A 26,042-nucleotide genomic window follows, 5' to 3' on the forward strand; every position below is an offset into this window, starting at 1 on the left:
AACAACAAAGGGACAGCCTAACAGCTAGTGGGAATCCCTCTATTTCCTCCCATAAGCCGGCACTGGATGCAGCAGGTATCCCGTTGGGACGAAGGAAACAACACAACTTTCCCCCCCCCCCCCCCCCCCACCCCTTGAAACTACAGGTTTGCGTGCGTACCCACAGGCTTCGCCAGCCAGTGCGGCTCCCTCGGGGCAGGGGACACCCCCGGAGGGCCGACCACCGGCACAGGGAACACCCCCAAACACGGCGACACGAGGCAGGGGACACCCCTAAACACCGGAACACGGGGCAGAGGACACCCCGAGGGAGGTGACACCCCCAAACACCGGCAAAAGGGACAGGAGACACCCGCGGAGAAAGGTGACACCCTCAAACACCCGCACAGGAGACACCCCTCGCCCCGGGAACCGTCGGTGAGGCGCGGGGGTGACACGGCCCCGCGGGAGGGGGACACACGGGCTGTGCACCACGCAATGGGATCCCCCGGGGGGGTGAGCGCAGCCCCGGGGCCGCGGGGCACGGACGGGAAACGCGGGGCAAGGGACGGGACGGGACTGTAAGGGAGTGGGGAGAGGTGCCGGAGCCAGATCCCTCCCGCCCCCCGCCCCTGAGGGGCACCAGCGGCCGCCGCGCCACCGACCGGCCCCCTCCCGCGCCAGGCCCGGCCGCGCTCCCCGGTTACCTGCGGGCGGTCGGTGAGGCCGGGCCGCTATCTGGGGGCCATGACGGCGGGGCGGGATGACCGGGATGAGCGGGATATTGTCGGGGGGGCGGGGGGGGGGAGCGGAGGCCGCCGCCTCCCCCTCAGGCGGCGCGCGGGAAACTCGGGGGAGGGGGGGAAGGGGGGGGTAAGCGGGGGGCGCGCGACCCCCCCGCGCGAGGGGCGTGAGGGGCGCGCGCGCTGCGCGTGCACGCGGGGGAGGGGGGGGGGGCGCGGGGGGGGGGCAGCGCGCGCCTCCGTCCGAGCTCCCGCGCGCGCGCCGCCCGGGCACTTTGTTTGTGTCCCACAGTGCACCGCGAGCGGCGGCGGGGGCGGGGCCCCGCGCGTGCGCACTGAGCGCCCGGCGGCGCCGAGCGGAGCCGGGCACCCCGCGGAGGGACCGCGCCGGAGAGCCGGGGGGGAAAGGGGTTGTATTGCACCCAACGGCGGCACACGGCGGCCTGCTGCGTCCCGACGGGGCTCCTAGTGAGCCCCAGTGGGGCTAACGGGGTTTAGTGTCCCCCCGCAGGCGGAAAACGGGGCCCTGGTGCCCCGCAATGGGGTAACGGCGGCCTAGTGCCGCCCGACGGAGCCTAGCGCGCCCTGCCGAAGAGGGCACGGAGTCCCCACGAGCCGGGGAGAGAACGGGGTGATAGTGCCCCACACCCCCCCCACACCCGGGGGGAGGCACCGGGGAGTGAGGGGCTCCGGGACGTGCGGGCATCGGGCAGCGGGCAGTGGGCAGTGCCGCCCCTCGGCTGCGCACCCCCGAGCACGGGGTGCCCCGGTGGAGCGGCGTGCTCCAGTGGTGCATCCCCGGGGAGCGGGATGCTGCAGTGCTCGCGTTCTCCTCCACCCCCGGCACGCGGTGCTCCGGCGCGGTGGGATGCTCCGCTCCTGCATCCTCCGGCCGCGGGATGTCCGGCATTGCGTTCTGCCCCGCCCGGGATGTGGGGTACCTGGTGCATGCACCACGCCCCAAAACCCCTCAAACCACCCACCAGTTTGCAACCAGTCTTTAATGAATCTCTAAATAATCCACCCTGATAGTTTGGTCCAAGTATGCACTAATTCGAGTAAACACAGTTTAATCCAACAGGATTAACGCAACCCTTTCCTCCGTGGATTGTTTTATGGCATGGTTTTTTTGTTGGTTTGGATTTGTTGTCTTTGGTGATGAGCACTCGGTAAATTGGAGCAGGAAACAGATTGAAGGGCCACAGTCCAAAAGTGTTAATCAGCAGTGAAAAATTTAACACCCGTCCCTGGAAAAGCCACACTGCTCCATGAGCAAAAAGAAAAAGAGGCCAACCCCTCCCCCCCGTGCTGTTGTGAAAACTCAGGGATCCTTTTAGGTGCTTCCTTGCAAAACTGGGGGGAGAACCAGAGCACAGAGTTGGACTCTGCTTAATTCTCATTTCACTTCCTCTTATATTGGTTTTATATTCCCAAGGCTCTCTCTTGCAATCCTGACAACATGCAGCCTCCCACTGCAATCTACTCCTGTGTAAAGCAGGAGTCAAACAGTGCCAATTTCAGAGCATTACACGTGTGCAGGTGTTGTTTCCACTTTAGAAGACATAATTTTCAAGGAAGTCTGCTCCTGGCTATCCGTGGTAACTCCTGAATCACAGAGGATTACGGAAAAAACCTCAGGCTGCTATCCCTTATCTTCAAAAAGGTCTGAAAAGTCTCGATCAGGGCCTGTTTGATGGTGAAATTGTAGAATGATTTTAGTCAACTGAGAGCCAGTGCTGTTTCCTGTAGATGCAGAATCTGATGTGCCTTTTCTTGTTGACTTCCTAGATGTGTTGTTGCGACTTTAAAATTGCTTTAAAATGCTGATTTGTAACAATTCCATGCATAAAGCGTCAGGTGAGCACAGCAGAGACACTCAGTGCTGTGGGTTGCCACCAATGCTTGTATCCAGCTTGAAACTTGCTCTGAGCAGGTCATGGGCTTTGCACAGGGGGGAAAACAGGTCTAAACTACACAAATTTGTGGCAGGAGGACAGTAGAATTAAGCATGGCCTGTGTCCTCACTGTGCTTCAGAAATGAACATCCTCCAAGTGAAGCATTGAACCAACAGTCTTTAAACCTGCTCCATGCGACCTGGAAATAAGCCATAAAACTTCAAAATAAAGAACTACCTGAACTTTCTTTTTAAAGAATTAATCCAGTGATTAACTACTCACTGCTGTGTGCAGGAAGCTGGCAGGTTTGGGCTACAGAGCACTCTACACATCATCACCATGGAGGGGCACATCAGCCTGGCTCTGACCTCAATTTCTTCTCCCTGCACTGGAAGGGGCTGTTTTATTAACACCATTTTATCAGCCCTCGATACCTGGAGAGGTTCTCCAGTGATTCCCAGAGCTGTGTCATTTGGTGGAAGGAGCTGTACTGATTCACACCTGCTCAGGTTTCCTAAGTGACTGGGTTGTCCTTTATTACTCTGCTTTTTCCATGGAGTTGCAGTTTCTCAGCGAGAGGCATTGCACTGAAATGCCAAATCCTGACTCCTGGTATTTGCCCAGGGATTTGCTCTTACATGCATTTTACAATATTCTGGGATTGATTTGTGGACATAGATGGAGCAACACCAACATAAACCCTGAGTGATTCAGTGATAAAACTGGTCTGTGCATCTGCTGCTCGCTTATAGGGACGTAGAGGGATCTCAGGAGCTCCTGGGTGGAACCACCTGGAACTTGATGGGTATAAAACAGGAGAAAGCTTTCAATGGGATTCCTGTCTGCAGCATGAGGGAAGTGACTGGAGACTCTGCCATCTCCATAAATTAGCCTCCTTTGTCTGTCTAAACAGAAGTCCCGGTTTCCCATACATCCAGAAAACACCCAGGTGTATCTCCCATCCATTCCTGGGATCTGTCCCTTTTTTAAATCCTTGAATCTCTCCCTTGCTTACCCCATTCAAGCACCCAGAAGGTGCAATTTCTGGCTGGAAGCTGGTTTACCCTCTTTTTGCAGCCTGTGGGATGTGTTTTCCTGTGCTCCAGCAGCTCTCGGAGCAGACGTGTGCTCCCAGGAGCCTGCTCCTGGCAGGATTCATCCATTAACAACCAAAGCAAGTGACACCTTCTCTGCACAGCCTTTCTCTCACCTCCCTGACCCAGCAGCTCCTGAGGGAAAACCTCTTTGCTCCCACGCTCAAGGACTTGTTGCCTGCTCCTGAATTTACCACCGGAGTGCAGGAGCTGTTTCCTCTCCATTTTCCTGTCTCTTGTGGTCTCCAGGGCTCAGTTGATCTGCTTTCACTCAATCCTGCTGACTTCTCTCTTTGGAAATCCCTGATTTTCTCCTGACATGGGGAAGATTTGGGGTTTATGTCTTCCCCAGACCTGGAAATGCTTTACCTGGTCCTCAGTGAGTGTAGTCCCGAGGGCTAAAGCAGCCTAGTTGGCAGGAGAGGAGGTTGAAGCAGGAATTTAGGAGAGAAACCTGTTTTCTAAAATGCTCTGAATTACAATAGCCCCTCAGAAATGCAATCACCAAGGAACCAGACCAGTTGCTTGGGCACCTGAGGATGGATTTATCAGGTATCTGTATGGAGAAAGAGGGATGCAACAGAGCAGAGGGGTCATAAGACCAAGATGGATGAGCAGAGCAGAGGATAACGGCAGAAAAGGGACAGTATGGTTCTAGGACATGGCAAGAAGGATGTTTCCATCAGGAATAAGGATGGATTTGTGGCTGAAGCACCAGCTGCTGGTGTGACCCTGCTGGGACATTGTGGTCCCTTCTGTCCAGGGATAATAAATTCAGCCCAGAGCTGAGGAGGGTGTTTTATGAGGTGAGCCTTGCAAAGTGTAGCAAAATAAGGCTGGAAGAGGTATGACTCCTGTCCACAAACACATAGGGAGGGAGGGATGAACCCAGGAGAGAGGAAAAGCGTTGAAATAAAGAACAGTTTTAGCACAAGGACAAGCGGGAGCAGCTATCCAGCAAGAGCTGGGGTTGGAGATCAGGAGAGCCCAGTCCTTGGAGGGAGGAGTTCTTGGGATCAAGGGGCAAACCACCTTTTCAACACATACCTGGTAACGTTCATGCCTGGGGGAGAAGCCTGTGGCATCCTACATCCTTTGAAAGTGCCTTTGAAGAGGAAATATGCCCATAAATCTAAATACCCTGACTGGGGAGCAGCATTATGTGCAGCACAGGCTGGGGAGGTTCAGCCATGGGTTGACCCTAATCATTTCCCCTGGTGGGACTGCAGAAATACATCTCTGCCTGCTGGTCCCCATTCTCTCTATGGTACCATTGTGGTACCAGTGTAAGAAACGTTCCCATAAGGTTTATTTCTGACCACAGAGTTTATTTTCTTATCCCACTATTTTTTTTTTTTAAAGTTAAATTATGATACTTACACTGCTATCATTAATTAAGGGCTTTTCCCCTACCTGGTAGTATCCCAAACCCTTTGGCATTGTTTGAAATTCCAATCATTCAACTCAAACCCAGCGATGGCAACAAAACGAGGAAGTAAAAATGTGGGGGAAAAGCCAGGGCAGGCTTAATGAGCTGAAAGCCAGGGCCTGTCCGTGTGCCAAGGGAAGTCATCTGGAATGAATGTCACACCTGGTTATAAATAGGGTGGCAGGAGTGGCTGTGCCCATTAATGTGGGGACACGTCCCATGGTGGCTTAACCCGTGGCAGGGTGAACATGGGCAGCCTCTGCAGCATCGTTTTCTCACTGCATCAGTGGATGGAAATCCCCAATAAATAGACAATAATAATATAATAGAACGCTGTAATAATAAAATTGTATATATTACATGTATTATGTATTATAATAATGTGGTATAATAATATAATGGTTATAATATAAATAATAGTAACAGCAAATACTACATAGCACATCATAATGTCTGGAAAATAAACCAGAGCTGCTGTTCAACGTCAGGGTGGGCTTTCACCCAGGACAGCTGGCAGGTGTCCAAATTCCCCTGTAGGGAGCCCATGCTTATTCCAAAGAGATGGCTCCAAAATTCCCGTTGCCATATAGCAAATTTAGCCCTCCTGTGTTTCAGAGAACTCCAGCACATCTAGGGAGACAGCACCGAATTCCCACTGCCTGTGGTTATTACACAGTTAAGTGAAGGAGTCCGAATCCCCTCTGGTTAAGTCCTGTTTAGGCTGTCTGTCCTCCTAGTGAACAGCAGAATTATCGATACGTAGGAACAGATTTATATTCTGTATGTATATATAGATATACTGTGTCTGTGTTATGTCTATATAATATATATAATGTATATATAATACACATTCTGTATATATAGATACATTATACGGAATATGACTATTAATTATAATTATTACATATTGTAATAGTTATAAAAGTCTATGACAGTGTGTATATATGTATTATGTATATATAATATATATGACATATAAAAATATATTATCATAGAATAATAGGGTTCTATGATAATATAATTTATATATATCTAATATATGATGTAAATATAGATATATAATAAAATTAGAGTTCTATGATACTATGTGTATATGTATATTATACATATATATTATATATAGCTATATTATTATAGCTATTCTATCTATGTAATAGATCTAATAATATATTATATAATAGATAATATATATTATCATAGGCCCATATAACTCTATAATGATATAAGTATATAATATGCACAGCTAGATATACTGTATATGTATAGGAAGGAGGTAGGTGCTCATAAGGCATCTGCAAAACAGAATTGATTCAAAATTTCTGCAGAATCATTTTGGCTCCATGGATTCTGTCTATTTTCTCATGTAGTATTTCGGTTCAGCTTCTTAAAACTGAACGAGCCATTTATTATCAATAAGATACGGAAAAGAGAGATTTAAAATCTCTCTGGGATGGAGATAATAATAATCCTGAGGAAAGTGCAAATAAAGACAAATGCAGAGAGATAAAAGGCAGGAAATCCTTTATTGAATGGGTAAAGGCAGAGCCACAAACAGACTGTTTTCAAAATTAAAAACAAATACAAACAAGAGGCTAAAAATCAGAAAATTGTATTTTTCCCCCTCTCCTCAAGATGAATTCCAAAGCTTAATTTTGGCCGGATTTGTTATGCTTGCACAGCTTGGTTGGTACACCCGGGAGGAGGGAAACACCAGTCAGATACCAGAGTGGATAAACAATGAGCAAGGACATCCCTTCTCCGACCTCACTGCAGCTTTCAGAGAGGGGATGTGGGAGCAGCATGTTAAAACACAGTCTTTTTAAATCTCTTTTTTCCTTCTTTTTTTTCCCCTTTCCAGACCACTACTGTACAAAACCAAACAGAAATTTATAATAAATACCTAACACAAGAGGCTCAGTACATTGCTACAATCCTTCACTGAAGGGAAACATACATATATATATACATATATATAGCCTAATATATAACCTCTTAGACTTAAATCAGCGTAAAGGCTACTTGTTTTTACAGAAGCCTGGGGCAGGAATTCCACTTGGCATCACTCAGACCCCACACCTCAACAGAGCATCACTGCCTCTGGTTCCTTCCCATCCCAGGGGGATCCCCCACCTTCTTCCTTGCTGGAAAAGCAGCAGGATTTGCCCTCAACAAGGAGTTTTTACATCTAGGAAGCTCCAGCTAAGCAGCTGCGCAGTGATTATAAAAAAAACTGGAAAAGCCCCTTGGCGTGCACGACTCCTGCGTGATAAATACAGACGTTTTCCTTGGCACTGTCTCAGACTGATATTCCTGACCCATCCTAAATGCTGGTGGTGACACTGGAGAGGAAACACATGCTGGCTTTGAGTTAAAACCCTGCCAGACTCAGAGGGGAAAAAGAAAATAACCCTGCAAGGCTACATGACTTTAGCATCCAGCTATTTGTTAGAACTTAAATTCCTGGAGATTAATTAGCAGATGCAGAACATTGCCCAAAGGTAGGTCTGTACCACAGCCCAAACAGCTCTGCATCCAAACGCTGCAGCTGGCCTTTGGTTTTTTCCTCCCTTTCCTAAAAAAAATAAATGAGCCAAGCCCTTAATACCCTCAATCCTGGGCTGTAGCTCCCGTGGTTTTGATAGAATCATGTATGGGAGATGGAACGGGAATATTTCATGTTTTCAGGTAAGTAGTAGGGTTTCTGTCTTCAATAGAGCAGCTCACCTCACCATCCCATTCCAAACCTGTCTGGACAGCGAGTAAAGGGTCTCACACGAGCTTGGCTCGCTCATGCAAAAGGGACAAGGAAAAGGATTCGCTCCATAAATGTGAATGGGGAATCTGAAACATCAAAAATTCCAGCCCTCCTCCCTTTCCTATAAGAAAAAGGCAGATCCCACTGGAAATTCAACATTTTGCTGCCAAAAAGGAAGCCAAGGCAGGGTATGAGAGAGGAGCATGGAGATACTGAATTGCTCATCCAGCAATAGCAAAACCTTTCCAAATTCCATCCCGGCTCCCCAGGCACTGGCTGCTGCCAGCACATGGCCAGAGATTGCTTCGGAAAGGGCAAAGTTCAGCGTCTGAACAGCCATCTGTGCTGGGGCCAGGCAGCAGCTGGGCTGGTGAGAGGGATGTGGCTGCTTCCCACTGGGAAAGAGCAGCTCCAGCCTTGCCAGGCTTGGTTTTGGACTGAGAATTGCTTAAGCAAGGCTGGAGCTGGCACCAGATCTGAGCATCTTCACATATCCCAGGAAAGCAGAGGTGAAGAGCGGCACTGGTCACCTCTGGCATGATCTACAGATCCTGGGCTCATCCCTGCTGCAAGCCAGGCTATTGAATTATCTCCAAAATTAGAGCAGAGCTGAAAAAATGAGCCCACAGGGGACTGAAAGCCAAGGATGGGAAAGGAAACACTGGCACACCAGAGTGCCTGCTCCAGAGGGCATCCCAATACGCATTTCACAGTCAGAGCACTGCAGAATTAGGAATTAATTAATTCTCACAGTGGCCCTGTAAGACAGATCAGGTGTAATTAAGCCTTGGTTTTATAGCTGGGGAAACAGAGGTGTGGGGTAACAGCTCTAGAAATAACTGCAGATGCTAGGGGTGTTTGGAGATAAAGATTTGTTACCTTGTAGATTACAGCAGAAACCACCAGGACCACCTCTCACCTGTCCTCCTGCCTAATTCATACTAGGATCTGGCCCTCAGCTTATTCCTTCTCCCATCCACACGAGCAATTCATCTCCCAAGTTAAACCCACAGCTGATAAAACACTCCTCATGCTCAAGAACACCCACGCTGCTGCAGGGAGGGGATGGCAACCCATTCCATGCCTTTTGTGAAGGGATCCCAGTTTTATCAGCAAAGACACCCACCCCGGACCTCCCTGACCTGCAGCTGGGATGGGGTGATGGCAAAACCAGGCTCCACATTTTCTCCAGTGCCAAACCCCAGCAAACCTTACAAAAGAAACCTGCAACCACATTCAACGACAGCTCTTCGGAAACACCCTACGGATACGCTTATTTTCCCCTTTAAGTTACAACTTGCCTGCGAGCAGCCAGCCAGAAAGAAAAGGAAGAAAGAAAGGAAAAGAAGTGATTCCTCCCTGTTTTGCCGCCGTTATTCTCCCCTCTGAGGTAGACATCGATGCGGTGGGGATGAACCACTGGAAAGTGGTTATTTATCTGGCGAGCAAGCCCACGGCACCCTCGCTGTCCCGCCCCAGGGTGGTGGAAGCCCGTGGCACCCTTGACTCTGAGCACCCCGGCAGGGCTCAGCACTGACGCAGCACGCAGGCCGTGGTGGCCAGCGGTGGCCCTGGCGAGCTGCATTTCTCCGGGGCAGTGATTTTACCGGCGTAGTCAATGCAAGAGGCGTTGCGCGTCCGCACGCCCTCGCCGCACGTTTGGGAGCACGGGGACCAGGGACCCAGGCGCCAGAGAGGGCAGGGCATGTCTCCACAGGGCTTGATGTCCTCAGGCTTGAGGGATCTGTTGCAGGCTGAGGAGGTTTGACCCTCCACATCCCGGCAATCCACCGTCCGCCGCTGCCAGCCGGAGCCACACGTCTTGGAGCACTCAGACCAGTCACCCAGGACCCACTGGGAGGTCAGCATTGGTCGGATGACGTTGACCGACTTCTTCTCTTTGCCCTTCTGCTTGCTGAAAGGGACGTCCTTGGGGATGAAGAAGGTGTACTTGACTTTTGGTGGGAAGACCTCACTGGCAATCGTCAGCAGCTGGACGGTCAGGGGCTCTGGGAGCTGTCGGAAGCTCTGCAGCCTCTCCAGAGTCGTCATGGAGCCGCTGTATTTCAGGATTGTCCCTTTAATGAGGATGTCCTGCTCCATGGCTGAGATGGCAAAGTCTCCGTTCAGCAGGTACTTGCCCTCCAGGGTCTTCAGGGCCAGGTAATTCCCATCGTGCCGGATGCCTCGGTGGCTGCGCTGTTTGATGTCGATGTTGGTGGCTCCGGCGGGGATGGTGACAATGTCATTGTAGCCATATCTGCACACGAAAAAGGGACACGGTTATTTTTCAAGGCTTACTAACCCGTGTCGGGAACAGCACTTGGGATCCTGGCTCTGAAGCCATCTCTGTGTAACCCCGAGTGCTCAAGAGCCAGAAATATTGCAGATGTTCTAGATGAGAGCTCAGCTGGAAGATTTCACTGATTTCCATATGAAAATGAGCGATGCAATCAAATGAACAGCCCTGTGATTACCAGCCTAGGTGGGAAAGCCCCCTCACTCCCTATGTTTGGAGATGGTGAAGTGTTTGGGACTGCAAGCCTGCCACAGGTGATGCTGAAGGATGACATCGTCTGCTGACAGATAATATGGAAATTATACAGAGGTAGCTATAGATACGGATACAGATATAGAACAACAGAATAGGAGGCAGTCTCTGCACCCTCAACTCACTTTTCAAAGGGTTTTGCAGCCACCACTACAATGCAGACGTAATCCCATTGGAGGATACAGAGGGCATTCCCATGCCAGGGAAACATCTTCCTGCAGAGCCAGCCAAGGCCCATCCCTGGAGCACCACAGCTCCCAGGACAGCATGCGGAAGGTTTCACTTGAGCCCTCAGCACTGTGACTCACACTGTGGGGCCAGCAGGATCGTTTTCCATGGATCCCCATGGTGGATGCTGCGGTCAGTAATTAGGTTCAGAGTATTTTGGAAAAATGTCTTTGAGTCAAACTCTGTCCTCCATCACCCTGGCCTCCCTCACTCTGATCTTAATGGGATCTCTTCTTGGCTGTAGCTCCTACGCTAATCTCCCTTTAGTCAACCACAAACAACTCACAGGAGAGTGGAAGCCCCGTTTCAGCTGTTCCCTGGAAGGAAAGCTTTTAGGAAATCTAATTTGACTGTGTGAGTCACCTCGCTGCATGGAATTGGACGGTTGGGCTTTTGTTACGGTTTCCCAACAAAAGCCTTAAACTCTGCTCTCTGGCAAAGCCACGGAGATGTTGGGTGAGGGAAGTGGCTGCCTCAGTGCCCTTATCCCAGGATTCAAACTCACCCCCAAGCCCAGGGAAAAGTTATTCAATATTTACATCACACGTCAGCCCTTGAATATGCGTCCAACTCACTGCACGGGGGTGAAACGTGTTTTGTAAACTTGTTGGGGCAGCAGATTTATTTGTGGTGGTGTACCGAGCCCGTCACATCAGTTATTATTTTAGGAAATAAGCTCTACTTGGCTTGTATAATTCTGCCCCGAAATAAACTGAGCTTAAGCCCCGGAGTCTGGGGAGGAGCCCAGGCTCTTGCAGTGCCAGCCGGCTGAGGATGCTGGCTTGGATCCTTATATATTCCTAGCCTAGAACTTCAGCCATAGAAAAAGGGGAATGAGAGAGGATGCTGGTTTTTCTCCCACAGCCCATCCCTGCAGAACCTTCTCCCTGGCGCCTCACTTGGATCTGTTGAGCGAGCCGGATATTTTCCTGCAAGTGGAGCCATTGCCACCGCACACCCCGCACTTGTCCAGCTTCTTGGAGGACCCAATGACGTGATCACAGCCAGCCTTGATGCACTGCCCGTGGACGCAGATGGAGAGGGTCTCTGGGCCACACAGCGTCCCATCGACCACCTGGGAAAGGGGGATGCAGAGGAGTAATGAGGGGATGAGTTCTGAAATGGGGTAAACAGGAGTGATTCCCATCACCAGGGATCTTACTGTGGTGATTCCCATCACCAGGATTCTTACTTTGGCCTCAAAGACTTTGAATTCGCTCCTCCCTCGGGCTCGGCAGAAGAGTTTGCATCGGTCTCGGGGGGACACTCCCGCATACTTAGGAACCCACTCCAAGTGATTCCCTTCCAGATCCGTGAAGTTGTAGCTGTTGTACTTCTCACACTGCTGCTCCCGAAAGCTTTTCCCTGAAAGGAAAGGTGAAACATGGCCCAAAATCCACGGGAAGCTGGAAGGAGCTGCTGCCCTTAGCCATCACAGAGATGTGGGAGTGAGCTAAGGATAGTGGGAACACACGGTGAGCGTGCAAGCAGAGGAGGAATGTCATGAAGGAGGGATCTCACACACATTCCATCAGCCAGAGAAGGTCACAGCCCCCAGCAGGAAGCTGTTGCTCCCCCCAGATATGAATATTCAAGGATGAGCAGAGCAATCCCTGTAACGCGTTCTGGAGGAGCAGGAGTGGGAGCTGAGCGTGCGGTTGGGAATTGTCATCCTTACCATCCAGCGGGCACTCTTCGGTGTGGCAGGACTGGTACTTGGTTCTCTGGCCCTCACAGTAGCTGCCGCCGTGCCGGGGCTTGGGGCTGTCACAGTGGCGGTGGGAGAACTGGATGCCTCCCCCACAGCTCCGGGAGCAGGAGCCCCAGGCGCTCCACGGGCCCCAGCCGCCGTTCACCGCTGGCTGCAAGAGGCCAGGAGAAGCTGCTAAATCCATCTCTGAGCCTGTCCAGCCCCAGCTGCTCCCTCCCAGAGCATTCCCACCATCCCCCAGCGCCCCCATTACCTGGGGTTTCAGGGCATCCTGCTGCACACAGCGCCCGTCCCAGCACAGCCCCTCGGCTTTGCAGGGGGTTCCATCGGCCCAGGGCAAGCTGCCATTCTTGGTGTGGCAGAGGGGCTCCCCGCTGCCGGTCCTGCACCACAGCTGGGCGCAAATGTCCTCCTCCGTGGTGTTGGGGCAGTGCTGGAAGTCCTTGCCAAAGATCTGCTGGCACTGCTGGTCCAGGCTGTACAGGGCTCTTTGGCCGGGCAGCTCGGCAGGCAGGGAGATGGGCTGGGCTGGGGCATCCAGCAAGCAGTCACCTAGGCAAAGTTCAAGAGTTAGGCTGGAGGTGGATCTATCAGGGCTTGATGCCACTGACTGCACCAAACAGGCACCCCTCTGTCCACGGTCCGGTTTGATTCCCCCTTCACCCCACACACCCCTCCAGACATTGCAAAGAACCGGAGCACTTAAGGAAAAGGCTGTTTTGAGTGATGAGGTAGCTGACTGAGCCTTACCATGCCCTCCGTCCAGGAACTCGGTGAGGTACATGGCGCTGCACGGAGACCAGGGCTGGGTCTTGTTCAAGTGGACGAAGAGCGCGGCCATCACGTGGTGCTCGCCAAGGGGCCCGAAGAGCCGCTCGCAGTTCTTGGAGTCGTCGTGGGGCATGCTGAGCACGTGGCCTGGGGAGGGAGCAGAGAGCATGGCAGAGCTGAGCTCCCCAGCCCAGCTGCTGCTCCTCAGCAGATGGTGCGTGGGAGCATTCGTAAGGTATCAGGCAGCTCCTACTTCTGCAAAAGCTTTTTGCTTCCATAAATCAGAAGGAATAAAAAGCTGCTTTCTCTGTCTCAGTGGTACAGCCTGCTGTGTGCAGGGCAAAGCAGCCCAAACTTGTAGAAACCCGGAATGGTTTGGGACGAAAGGGAATTAAAGCTCATCTTGTTCCACCCCCTGCCAAGGACAGGGACACCTTCCACTATCCCAGGGTGCTCCATGCCCCGTCCAACCTGACCTTGAATGTTCCCATGGATGTGGCAGCCACAGCTTCTCTGGGCAAAAATTAGTTGGTGCAGGAATGGCAAACCAAGGGAGAGACGTGCTTGATCCCATGCCTGAACTCATCACAGCAGGTAAGTCATAGAATCATTAAGGTTGGAAAAGACCTCCACAGTCCTCAAGTCCTACCTGTGACCAATCCCCACCTTGTCAACCACACCAGAGCACTGAGTGCCACGTCCAGGCATTTCTTGAACAACTCCGGGGGTGGGAACTCCACCACCTCCCTGGGCAGCCCCCTTCCAATACTTGACAACCCCTCCAGTGAAGAAATTCTTCATGAATTGGTGCAAATGCACCAATTTACAACAATTTGGGCACTTCTCAGTGTTTCTGCTGGTGCAAACCAGCTTTTGTCAGTGCCAGAAGCTCCCCACGGCTTAGTGGGTGGTCCCCAGACAAGAGATGCTGGTGCTGGGCTGTGCCACAACCCCTCCCAGCAGCAGGTTGGAAGAAGCAGACTTCCCCTTGGGAAGGGACGTGTTACCCAGTTCATGAGCCAGGGTGTAGGCTGCCTGCAGGCCCTCGTCCTCGATCACGGAGCAGCTCTTGTTGCGGTCGCACATGGTGCCGATATCCGCCACTCCCAGCGTGTCGCAGCTCTGGTGTCCGCAGAAATCCTGTTTGTGCCGGGCAGGGGGAGTGGTCAGCAGGGGAAGGGTGTCCCAAATTCAGTCCCAACACCTCTGTGGGCAACCCACCACTGGTCTGCACCCCAGAGGAAACCACCCCCCCAGCTGCTTTGCTGCAAGCTCCATTCTTTGCACGGCAGGGCATCGACCTCCATGGCCAACCCCCCTCTCTCCCTCCATGGATGCTTTGACCCCTTTCCTTTCCACCCCGGAGCATTCCCCAGGGATGCTGACCTGTCTGGTGAGGAGGATGGCAGTGTCGTAGTGCTCTGGGTGCCGGTCGCTCGGGGGGTTGAACCTTTGCTGCCAGCTGCAGAAGTTGCGCAGGGTGAGCCCCCCATTGTCGGACACCTCCGGCCCCGCCGCTGCCTCCTCCACCACCAGCACCTTCACCACCACCAGGTTGATGGAGTTCCTCAGGCTGGGGTGCTTGTAGATGCGAGCTGCCATGGACATCAGGGTCAGGACATGGTTCTGTGGGGGAAGAGATGGTCAGGCAGAGCCTGGGTAAAACCTCTGCTACGGGGCAATTTTTTTTGATTGAAAAGAAGGAATCAGCCTCATTTATGAAGCCCATGACATCTAGACCATGGGCTGATGGAGTCAGCACTGCCTTTCCTGTATGTGATGCTTTACACCTTGTGCTGGTGGACAAGCCCTGCATCCCCTTCTCCAAACGCTGTGTCTCCCCTCCCATGGAGCCTTTGCACCTAGAAATCCCTCTGGAAGAAATTCCTTGGGGAAGACCTCAACATTCTGGAGAGTTCTGTGCATATTCCCAAAGCATTAATCCTGCCCTCACTGCCCCAGGGCAGGAGCCTCATCTTGCTCACACACATCTTGCTGGTGTAAAACCACCCAGTAAAACTTCTGCCTGTGCTGGTCACAGGGTTTGAATCCGACATCCTTGGTGACAAACTGGGACTAAAACACTTTGACAGCCAAGTCTTTGCCCGGCAGCATCCCCTGCTCGGCGATGAGCAGGGATTACTTCATATGTCAAAAGCGCCAGCAATGTTTAGGCTGATGTAAACATCTTATCGGAGCATCAGAATTCCTCCTCTTCTTGGCATCCTCACAGCCCGGAGTCAGGAGAAAAAAATGCAGCTATTACACAATATAGTATTGGGAAAGAGAAAGTGGCTTCTCTCCTCCCCAGACAAATTACACCCTGCAGTCTCAATTCAGAGCCTAATTAAACTGGAAGGACTCGATGGGAACCCTCTCCGACAGCCAAGTTTCACCCAAAATACACTTCCTGGGCAAAGCTGACTCTGTGTGCCCATCCATCACAGGACTGCCAGGACAATGCCATTTTCTGAGACACAAAATGCTGTTTCCTTAGCAAATGAGGGAGATGGTGAGGGAGATACAGCATATTTGCTGCACTGAGAGCCACTTGCCCAAGGCATTTGTGGCTATTTTAAATTATTCTGCCACATTTTATCCCACCACCGGCAGCTCCATGTAAACAGATGTTTTGTTTCAACAAGACATGTCCCAAGTCCTCCCCGGCTCATTATCCAAGGGCAGGCCCCAGCAAGGCTGATGGGAGCAGTGAATAGACTGGTTTATTTAGACTGGCCAGATCTCCACGCCGTGACTCACATCCCAGCCCGGAGCATGCAACTCATGTCATGGAGAAGTCACCACAGAGGCAAGAAATCCAGGCGAGATCCCCACAAGTGTTTGCTCCGTGAAACCTGGGGGGAATTGTTCACCCTGTGGGGAAAGTCCATTGGGAACCTCGCTAAAAATATCACAAAGCCTTCCTAAAATTACACCCCTGAAGATCTAGAAGGATGCTCTGCACTGGAGCTGCCCATCATGGGATCACCCGTCATTCCCAAGGGAATGAATCCAGCCGCATCCTTTTCTGACCCATTAGAGGGTTCTGTCCGTAACAGTAGATTTGACCTGGGAGATCTCAGTTCATACCACAAATCCCCCAGGACACCAACCCTCACATCCTCAGGGGTACATCCAGCCAAAAACCTCTTTCAGCAGCAGGAATAGAGGGACTTGGAAAACATCTGTCCACCTTCCCTGTGTGTGGAAAGGGAAGATGGAAAGCAAACCAAACAAACAGCTATTTAGTGAAGATTAAAAGGTCAAATTCACTTGTTCCACCATCTGGTATCTATTTATACCCATCCCTGGCCCGTGCAGGAGTTGGTTGGGGTTCAGATGGACCCTGACTGCTCTGGGGAGAGCAGCAATCCACCTGCACTGCCTCGGCTTGGCCACGGGCTTGAAGCCATGGCCAAACGCAAATTACAGGATCCTCAGGGCTCGGGAGAGGCCAGCTGAGCACTTTTGGCCAACAACTGGCTGTGGATGGGCTGAGTCCTGCTGGTCCCATCCTCCTTCTGCCTTTGCAAACAGACTCTGGCTTGACCATGCACTCGGGAGGGAATGCTGCTTTCTCCGGGGTTTCCTTCCCAGCACTGAGGCTGAGGATGTGGGTATTGGGATCAGGTGCAGGGCAGGATTTTGGGTTGGTTTTGGGGAGCCCAAGGCTGCAAACAGACTGGTTTCTGCATTCCTGCCAGGCACTGCAGGCACAAGGAATTTTGCTGCCACTTCCAACCAGCATCCTGGGAGATCTGGCAGGATGTCTGGTAAACACAGCTGGAAAGTCGGCCTCTCACCTGCTCTGGGGGGAGAGGACGCCAGTGTGAGCCAGAGAGGGTCATGCAGTATCCCTTCTCTGCCCCATGCACTGCATTTATGCCAAGGCACTATGGAGGGTGATGCCCCCACAAACCTCGTGCCCCTTTTCCCCCCAGCAGCAGTCCTGGGCTTCCTCTGCTCTCAATATCAAATTCCACCCACTTCCCCCTAAAAATGAGGAGGGATGACTTTTGCCTGACACACCTGCACTACAGCAGCCCCGATATCCCTCCTGCCTCAGCATCCCTGTGTCTGGGAGAGCCCTGCCCTGAGCCAGACACTGCCTGCCAGGAGCCTTCCAGCAGCAAACTGCACAGGCAGAGGGACAGGAAAAATAAATATGAATCAGAGCAAGGGGAACTGAAGTGGTTGTCTTTACCCTCATAACACTGAAGGATTTAGGTTTCTGATACAGGCTCTTGCAAAGTCTCTGCGTACATTCCCTTTCATGGGAACCACTCAGAAGCTGAAGGCTGCAAAGATCCCCAAACGCTGGGGTTTATTTTTAATTATTATTTTGATGGGTGAAACTGCTCTTGCCCAGACACTGTTACTGTGGTATGCACCGAATGGTTTAACATTGCTGGACCCACCCAGAACAGAAGGATAGCAGGGAGCACCCACAGAACACCCCAGCACAACTCGCCTCCCTCCAACATGCTCCCCCAACGTGTGGGGAGCAATGTTCAGCCCAGCCTGGGGCTGTAGGAATTGTAGGATCCAATTATTGGTTGGATTTGGTTGGGCTTTTCCCCCTGCTTTCTCCCTAGAAGCCAACATTTCTGCAGAGGAGGGAAAAGACGACAGAAATGCTGAGATTCTGGAGCGCGGACACATGGAAGGCAGCAAACCCAGGGTCAGATGCCAGGACTGTCCAGCTTTTAAAAATCAACTAGTAAAACCATCCCAGGCTGTCCCTTTCCCCCAAAGCACCATCTGTGAGCTCACCCCTGGCTTGGGTGCCCAGGGGCTGCTGGCTGCCCTGCCAGCTACTCCTGTGGTTTCAAGCCCGGGCCAAGAATTCCCTTGCAAAAATGTGGGAGGCAGCCGAGGGAAATGGGGGGCAAGCCAGGGGAGAGGGGGATACCTTGCCAGCCTGCCTGCCCTCCTGCCTTCCTGGCTCTCTGTCCATCCCTGTTCCGTCTGCCACATGATTTTTCCCCCCCTTTCTCTTTTTGCCTCTTTGCCAGGTATTTGGGGCTGAACCACAAAAGCAGCAATCATCCATGTTCAAGGCAGGGGAAACTGAGGCACACCCAGACTGCCCCCACCTCCCCAGAGGCACAGATGGAGTAAAACCCCATCCTGAGAGCATCCCAGAGCAGGAGTGCTACAGTTTGGGAGTCGCTTCAGTGGGAGCCAGCTCCCTTCAGGCTGCACATTTCATTCCGAAGCCCTGAAATGCAGCAGCTGTTGAATGTCCTGGCGTCAGGCAAGTGCACCAGCCAGAGGAATATTTAGGGAGGCTCCCTGGTCCTCCAGCCCCCTGCCCCGAAGTGGATGCAGGCTCAGGGTCACACTCAGAGGACAAATCCCAGAAGAAAAGCTGGCGGATGGCAGCATCATCCTTGCAGGTCCCTCTTTGCAAAGATCCCCTTTAATCCCACTCCAGTTGCCTCTGGGATGGGTTTAGGAGGGGCTGGCTTCTTTTGTCAAGGGATTAAGCAAATATACCCACTCACGCTGCAAAATACCCTAAAGCAAGCCTAAGAGCCGGACATGAGGGGACGGGGGCTCCAGGGTGGCTTTGGATTTACCTCCAGTCGATCTGGGTGTGGGAGAGCCGGCAGCAGGACCCCGGCAATGCCCCGTGCCCTGCACTCCAGCACCTGTCTGGTCTTAGAGGGAAGGGTTTGCAACAGCACTCCTAAAACCTTGTACATCTGCCTGGAAAAAACACAGAAGTCAGCAAGGAATCCCAGCTTTTCCAGACTGATCTGATTCTGCTGTGGTCCTCAGTCATTACCAGCCCCTGGAATCAGGAACGGCAGATTCCTCACTTGCAAGAGGAGAAGGGAAAGGGGATCACAGCCATCGTGCTTGCGGAGGAAAGCCTGGAAATGCGTCTCATCTGCACCCAAGAGACTGGAGAAATCCCACCACAGGAATCCCGTCTGGCTGCCAACTGGCTGGGGATGCTGCAGCTGGGTTTTGGAACCGCCTGGTGCTTTAGGTGTCTTGGCAAACGTTCCTGAGCCATGCAGAGCATCCTTGCAAGTGCAGCCCAGCTGCAGGTGCTTGGCCCTTCTGCACAGCAGCAGGATCAGCCCCATCTCCTGCCTCAGCTCCCCCTACTCAAACCCCCACTTAATTCTGTGAGTGATGCTCACAGTCCCTTTGTTTTCAAGCATTTGGGATCCTCTGCAAGAAAAATGCAAAAACTCGTGTGTCCAGCCTGGAGCCTTGCTCCCATCCCTGTAGGAAGGCTCTTCCCAGTCACTGCAGGTTGGATCCTGCTCCATCCTCACAGGATTTATTGCCCAGCACTGTCCTGCTGCTAATGCCCCCCCAATACCCCATCCCCTGCAATCATCAAGCCCAAACAATGATTAAATCCCCACATTTCAGGTCTAGTTCTGCTCTCCCTTCACCATTCCCTCCTGGTTTACACAAAAGTATTGATGAAGGTAGAATAAGCTCTTATTACCTAAATTAGGGCACCAGCTGAGCTATAAGGCTCAAATTGATTAGAAATAAATCACTAACAGCATTTTCCCACCAAGAGCATGGCATTGATTATAACTCACAACGCTTGAGCGCATCTTAGGGTGACTCTTCTGCTCGAGCTGTTACAACTTATGCAAGAAAATAACTGGGAATACAAACAATGCTGGTGACCTTTACTAAATATTTGGTAATTAAAGTGTGGTTACGGGAAGAAAAGTCATTATATAAATGTGGTTTGTTCTGACTCAACATTTCTACTCCCTGGGCATCTCCCCTAGTCAGCTCTCTAAGATCTCACCAGCACTTGCCACTGCTTTTTTCAACCCACAAAAAAGGTATTTAGGGAGAAACACGATGGCTGTGCTGCTCCCTGCATTTTTGTTCCAGAGAACAAAAGACACAGAAACACAGCAGGTGGCTTTTTGGTTGTTTTCAGCTGCTACACCAGAGCTGGTGGAAGTTTTCTCCCAAATATTTTAACATGCTGTTGCTCTATTCATCCAAAACAAGATCTTTAAAGGTTTCCCTCCCATCCCTGAGAGCTGATGCAAAGATACTGCTCTTGGGGCCAAGGAAATGATGGTAAAATGGGAACCAACCAGGCAGCATCATCCAGCCCAGGGCTGGAACAGCCAAACCAGGGCAGGCTGCCAGTGCTCCAGCCCCTTGGTTATGTGTAGGTGCCGTTTCCTCTCCTGCTGCCTTCACAGATTTACCCACAGGGTTGTTCCTCTTCCTCCAGCTCAGGCTGGGCATTATCAGGATTTCCCCAACCCAAATACATCACCTGATTTCTAGCGATTTAGAGACCCTTGGGTCTTGCTTTAAAACCACCAGGTGCCCAGCTGGGTGCAGAAGGTTCACTGTACTATTTTTCCTGCCCTCCTGGGGAATCAGAGACCAACTTCACACTATAGGGAGGGTAATTCCCACCACCATTTATATGTCTGTTGCTTAAAAATCCAGCTTACTCCACTTCAAATTCTTTTCTGAGTGCTGTGAGCACTCAGGGTATCACCCCTCACTCACTGACCCTCTGCTATCTGCTCCTGGCAACCTGCCTTGGCAGCAAAACCAAGCAAGGGGCAAAACCAGTGATGCTGAGCAGCTGAAATCAGCTGGAGCCCCAAGGTTTAGCATTTCCCAAGGTCCAGCCTGGCCTGAGCAGGGCTGGCATTAAAACACTGCTTTGTTAGGAGCAGAGAAGCCCCTGGGGGAAGGATAAAGTCGGTAGAAGTGGCAAAGCCAGGCTGCCAAAGTGCAGCCCCTGGTTTCAGCTGCTCCCTGCTCTTGAGCTCCAGCTTCAAGAACTCTTCTCCCAGCCCCGAGCCCAAGCAACAGAGAATGAGCAACTTCAGCGCACAGTTATCCCTTGCAAAGACCGCAGAGCACTTCCGAGGGTGCAAACCTGAATTTGGACCTGAACCACCCATCCCTGCAGGGTAGGGGCGGGGAGCTGGCTTTGCCAGAGGCATGAAAAATGACCTGGTGCTGATGAATGAGGCACATCAACAGCCCTGGAGATGGGTGTGGGGGCTGAGGCACCACGGTCTCTGCTCCTGGGGTCTCCCCAAAGCCTGCTCGGGGCAGGGTCTCCGCAGACAGAGTGTTTAAGGAGGGTGAGAATTCCCGGCGCTGGTGGCTGAAGGAAAGAGCTGTTCATCCATCTGCTCAGCTGCTAACAGGTGGCTCAGGAGCGGGACTGCGCATTACTCAGCCCCTGGTTTATTTACTATCTGGCCCCGGCTCCCACCCGGAAGGGAGTTCAGCCCATTGCTTTGCAGCGCGGCTCTTTCCTTGTAGCAGGAAGGGCATTAACCCGCTCTGTTCCCCACCTTTGGGGACACCAGGCTGATGGGACATCACAGTGCCCGGTGTGTGCAGAAACAGGCTCGCCGGGATGGATGCTGGGTCTGGGAAAGGGTCCCCAAACACTGACTGAACCCCACAGATCACACTGCAGCCTTTGCCCGGGGACTTACAGCCCCGACACAGCAAGGGAAGGTGGGGACCAAGGTCCCCCCGCCCCGCCCCTCGCCCGCTCAAAGTTGTCCCTGGTGTCCCGCGGCTGGGGGGACCGGGAGGGCGAGGGGGGACCCGGCAGCGGGCAGGCAAGCGGGAGGACAGGAGGGGACGGAGAGGCAGCAGGGCTGGGGGAGGAGAGGCAACGGGGATGGGGACAGGAGACAGCGGGATGAAGGAGATGAAGGGATGCATGTGTAGGGAGGACGGAGGATGGGGGGATGAAGGCGATAGAGACGCAGCGGGAACGCAGGAGTGAAGATGGGGGGAGGCGGAGAGGCGGCTGGGATGGGGACAGGAAGGATGGAGAGGCTGTGGGGACGAAAGAGCTGCAAACAGGACAGGCGCAAGCGAGGACAGAAGGATGCGGGCAGGGGGGACGGCAGACCCCGCCAGCCCTTACCTCCACGTCCTCCCCGTAGAACCGCACCATGGACGCGTCAGCCACCAGCAGCGTCTCCACGTACCGCGCCTGCGAGACGAACCGCTTGGCCCTGGCGAGCGGCTCCGCGCTGCCGCTGCCGGCGGGACGCGCTCCCGGCGGGGCCGCCCGGCGCCGCAGCCGGTGCAGCCGCCTCCAGGGCGGCCCGGGCGCGGCGAGCCCGAGCGGCTGCAGCTCGTAGGCCGCCCCGTCCAGCAGGAAAGCGGCGCTGAGACCGCCGCCGCCGCAGCTGCTGAGCACGGCGGGGGCGTCGGGGCTCCCCTCGACGGCGCCCGCGTAGAAGCAGCCCCGGCGCGGCGGCGGCGGCGGGCGGCGGCCCCCCAGGCGCTGGAGGCGGAGGCGGGGGGCCAGGAACGCGTTGTCGGGGCGGAGGCGGAGGACGACGGCGCGGCCGAAGGCGGCCAGGCGCAGGGCCAGCTGCCCCGAGGGCGCGGGCAGGCGGGCGGGCAGCACCGGCTGCGCGTCCCGCGGGGGCGGCGGCGGCAGCGCCCACGCGTGGCACAGCAGCAGCAGGTGGAGGGGGGCCCGGCCGCCCAGCAGCACCCGCCGCCCCATCCCGGCACGGCCCCGCACCCCCCGGGCTCTCCCCCGCAGCCTCCGCGCCGGCCGCCGAGCCCGCTGTATTTATACTTTCTCCCCCCGGCTTTGACATAAGAGGTTTATTTTTGATCTCTCGCTGTTCTCCCCACTCCCCTCCCCTGCCAGCCGGAGCCTGGGGGAGGAGGAGAAGTGAAAGAGAGAGAGAGAGAGAGAGAGAGAGAGAGAGAGAGAGAACGCAGCCGAAAAAAAAAAAAAAGGGAAAAAAAACCACGACAAAAAAAAATCCAACTCCCCCCCCAAAAGAAAAAAAAACAGGGAAAAAAAAAAGAAAAAAGAAGAAGATGGAGAAGCAGAGAAGAAAAAAAAAAAAAAAGGAAAAAAAGAAAAAAAAAAAAAGGAAAAAAACCGAAAAACCCCAACCCACTTTTGGATACGATTTGAGGCCAATCAGGCGCCGGCAGCCCCGCCTGCCTCCAAGTGTCAACTCCAGCCTGTTGCTCTCCCTGCATTAACCCCTTCTTCAGCCCCAGCGCTGCCCGCACGGGTCTGGTCCTACCCAGGCTCAGGGGGTCCTGCCCCTGGGAGAGGGGCTCGCACACTTCCCCTCCACCACCATGGAAGGATTTACTCCAGAGGGCTGATTCCCAGCATCCCTTCCCAGCTGGAAAGCACCCGGCCCGTGCCAGCTGGAGAGCATCTCGTTTCAGAAGGTGCCTCGGGAGGTTCCCATGTCCTTCCCTTAGCCAGGGACAGAGAGGGCTTTGGGCCCCAGGGAAAACTCCAACAGGACACACGTACAAGGAGTTTCCATGCTCTGAACCAACAGCTGGATCCACATGGGGTTTCCTCCAGCTGGAATAAGACAACGGGCTAAATCAGACTTCTGGAAAATACCTATGAGAATAATATAATGCAGCCAGCTCCTCCTGTTGCTCTTTTTTTTTTTTTTTTGTTTGTTTCTCTGTGTGTGTTGTGTGACTTCATTTACAAACCCTTCATTCACCCCGTTTCAGACTGAATTCGAATTCCCAACTGAATTCCCTTGCAGTGAGGGAAAATCCTGCAGCAATATAAAAGTCTCAGGCTGTAAATCCAGGTAGCTGCTGTGTGCTCAGCGTGGCAAACACCAGGAGATGGGCAGAAACATTCTGTCCCTGGCTGGGAACCCACTCAGAAGCAGGGAACAACCAGCTGTCACGGAGAAAGGGAAATCACTACGTATATATTACTCCTTCTTTCCTCTTAAGCCCTCCTTCTCCATTAGTTCATGAAATTCCTGGCCTCTGGAGCGTCCTTTGTGCAGCACTGGAACATCCTGGGACATCCTTGCTGCAGTCTGGGGGTGGTGGATTCTATCCTGCTCCATGCCCTGATTGTCTAAACCTTCTACAGGGAGTAGCACTCGCTCAGGACTTCGGCTGTGCTCCTTTAACCTCGCTGTGAGTGCCGGCCCAAGGACCGGCTCCTCCACACCTCAGCCTAATCTTAAAAAGGACTGAATGAGCAAAGCAGCATCTGGCACCTCAGGATTCCTGGGAAGCCAGAGTCCAGCCAGTGCTGAGTAACGAGGCACGGGGTGAGAGGCTGCTCTCCCTTTACTCCAGGATGTATTTACATCTCCCTCTCTATTATTATCTCCACTTAAAAGCCACATCCCTACCTCTACAGTAAACACACAGCAGCTGCCCTGGGGCCAGGGCTCTGGTTACTCCTTTGTAAAGTGTGGGGTTTGCGACCATAGAAGAGGAGGAAATAATAATTAAAAATAATTTTGGATGCTTGTGGTGGACAGCGATACAGTTGTGGAAGGGGACACATCCAATCCAGATGTTGAGTGGACAGAAAACTGCAGGGAGGGAGGAAAGCAAGCCCAGGTACAGCGTAGCTTGGTCTGGGCCACGTCTCCATACCTAAGGTGGTCCTTCAACACCCTGAGCCTTGGCGGGTGCCCTCAGCAGCCCCCTCCTCTCCTGGCAGGGAGCTCAGTCTGCAGCTGGAGCTGCTGCTTTCCACTGACTTGGGTGGGTTTTCCTCCCTCTACAGCTTCGTTTGGCTGGGGACAGTTGGTGTTTCAATACCAGCAGGAAAGCGCAGAGCCAGGACAGGAAGCCAAAAGTGAGCCCTGACTCTGCCTCCTCCAAGCCCAAACCCCACTGAAGGTGCCAACATCTCCCCGGGCTTTGCCTTCCTGCAGGAGGGCAGGCAGGGAGGCGGTGCCCCTGCTCTGAACTAGGACAGGTGAGGCTGCAGGCAACAGGATGTAATTTATTCCCGGCTTTCCGCTCCCGGAGCTGCATCTTTGATCTGGGAGGACGTGCTTGCATCTTAGCTTGGAGGCACCGCTGGTTTTCATTAGCGGCTCGCTCTGCAAACAGTAGCTGGAATTCCTCGTAGCCTCGCCGGGCTCGTTACAAACCAGCCCAAAGACGCGCTGGGAAAGAACAAAACCTCACCTGGCTGCCCCTCTGCACCTCCTCCCAGCGAAGGATGAAGCACCTCGAGACTTTTTTGGGGGTTCTTGCTTCTTAACCCCTCGCGGGATGCGCCGTCACCAAAGCTCGCCCTCCGCTCTCATTTCCAGGGGCTGCCGGAGCATGTGAAAGCCATTAACTCCCCAGTCACTGTGATTTAGAGACCCTTTTGATCAAGCAGCTTGGAAACGTCTGCCCCGCTCCCCTGTGCGTGTCCCCAGCCCTGCGGAGCCAGGCAGCGGGCAGGGCCCTCCTGCCCCCTTCCCGAAGGGCTGCTCCTGCCCCGCGCCCATTTCCCCAGGGATTTTTGGCTACCAGGACGAGCCCCACGTTGCGTTGGCTGTTCCTGCTCTGCAGCAGCAGGATCGCCCCGTTTCGGGGGAGCCTGGGGTGCTTTGCTGTCCCCTCCTTGCTTTGCGAATGGGTTCAACGTCCAAATTTGCAGCTTCAGGCTGAGTTTTAGTTATTCCCTTCTGCCCCCAGCCCAGAGAAAATGCTTGGGACAATTCTTTGAGCTGCTAAAGAAGCAGCGCCAAGCCCCAGAAATGAGACCACTAGATGTCAGTGCTGCCCTATGCTGCGGTGGGAAACCCTAAATCCATCCCTGGAAGTCTGCTGGGAAAGTGAGAGGGAAGGGACAGCCAGCTCAAACCGCACCTGATAGCAAAAGGAATATTTCCAATAGTTTTAATTTAAAGCAATCAGGTGGGCGGAAATCTCTCCCAGAAACGCAGCTGGGCTTTAAATCAGAGTCCTGGCCTGTGTCCTGCCAAGTTGCCTTCAGTGAAACCATCCTGGCTGTGAGGGTTGGTAAGGGGGAGTCAGGGAAATGGTTGTTCCTCTGAGGAAAGGGGAGATCTGGGCTCGATTTGGAGCCAGGGAATGAATTAAGCAGCAAAATGTGCCAGCTGAACCTGT

General features: G+C 53.2%; 2 protein-coding genes across 3 annotated transcripts in view; both read right to left on the reverse strand.

Annotated features, from left to right (window-relative positions):
* ZBTB44 (zinc finger and BTB domain containing 44) overlaps nt 1–812 on the reverse strand; it is a 36,773-nt gene extending 35,961 nt beyond the window's left edge. For both annotated transcript variants that reach the window (XM_082297040.1, XM_082297041.1), the window contains exon 1: nt 687–812. The gene's annotated coding sequence lies outside the window, so the exon portion shown is untranslated. The remainder of the gene's footprint in view (nt 1–686) is intronic.
* An 8,611-nt stretch (nt 813–9,423) lies between these two features.
* On the reverse strand, nt 9,424–22,668 carry ADAMTS8 (ADAM metallopeptidase with thrombospondin type 1 motif 8; the record flags this gene model as incomplete). The annotated part of the gene is made up of 9 exons (XM_082296937.1): nt 9,424–10,156; nt 11,575–11,750; nt 11,868–12,040; nt 12,354–12,537; nt 12,640–12,938; nt 13,137–13,304; nt 14,165–14,297; nt 14,544–14,783; nt 22,075–22,668. 9 exons carry the CDS (start codon nt 22,666–22,668, stop codon nt 9,424–9,426), a joined length of 2,700 nt encoding a protein of 899 aa, XP_082153063.1.
* Nucleotides 22,669–26,042: the final 3,374 nt, after the last annotated feature.

The sequence above is a fragment of the Coloeus monedula genome (genome assembly GCF_965178545.1).
Source record: "Coloeus monedula genome assembly, chromosome: 25".
NCBI classification, from domain to species: Eukaryota; Metazoa; Chordata; class Aves; order Passeriformes; family Corvidae; genus Coloeus; species Coloeus monedula.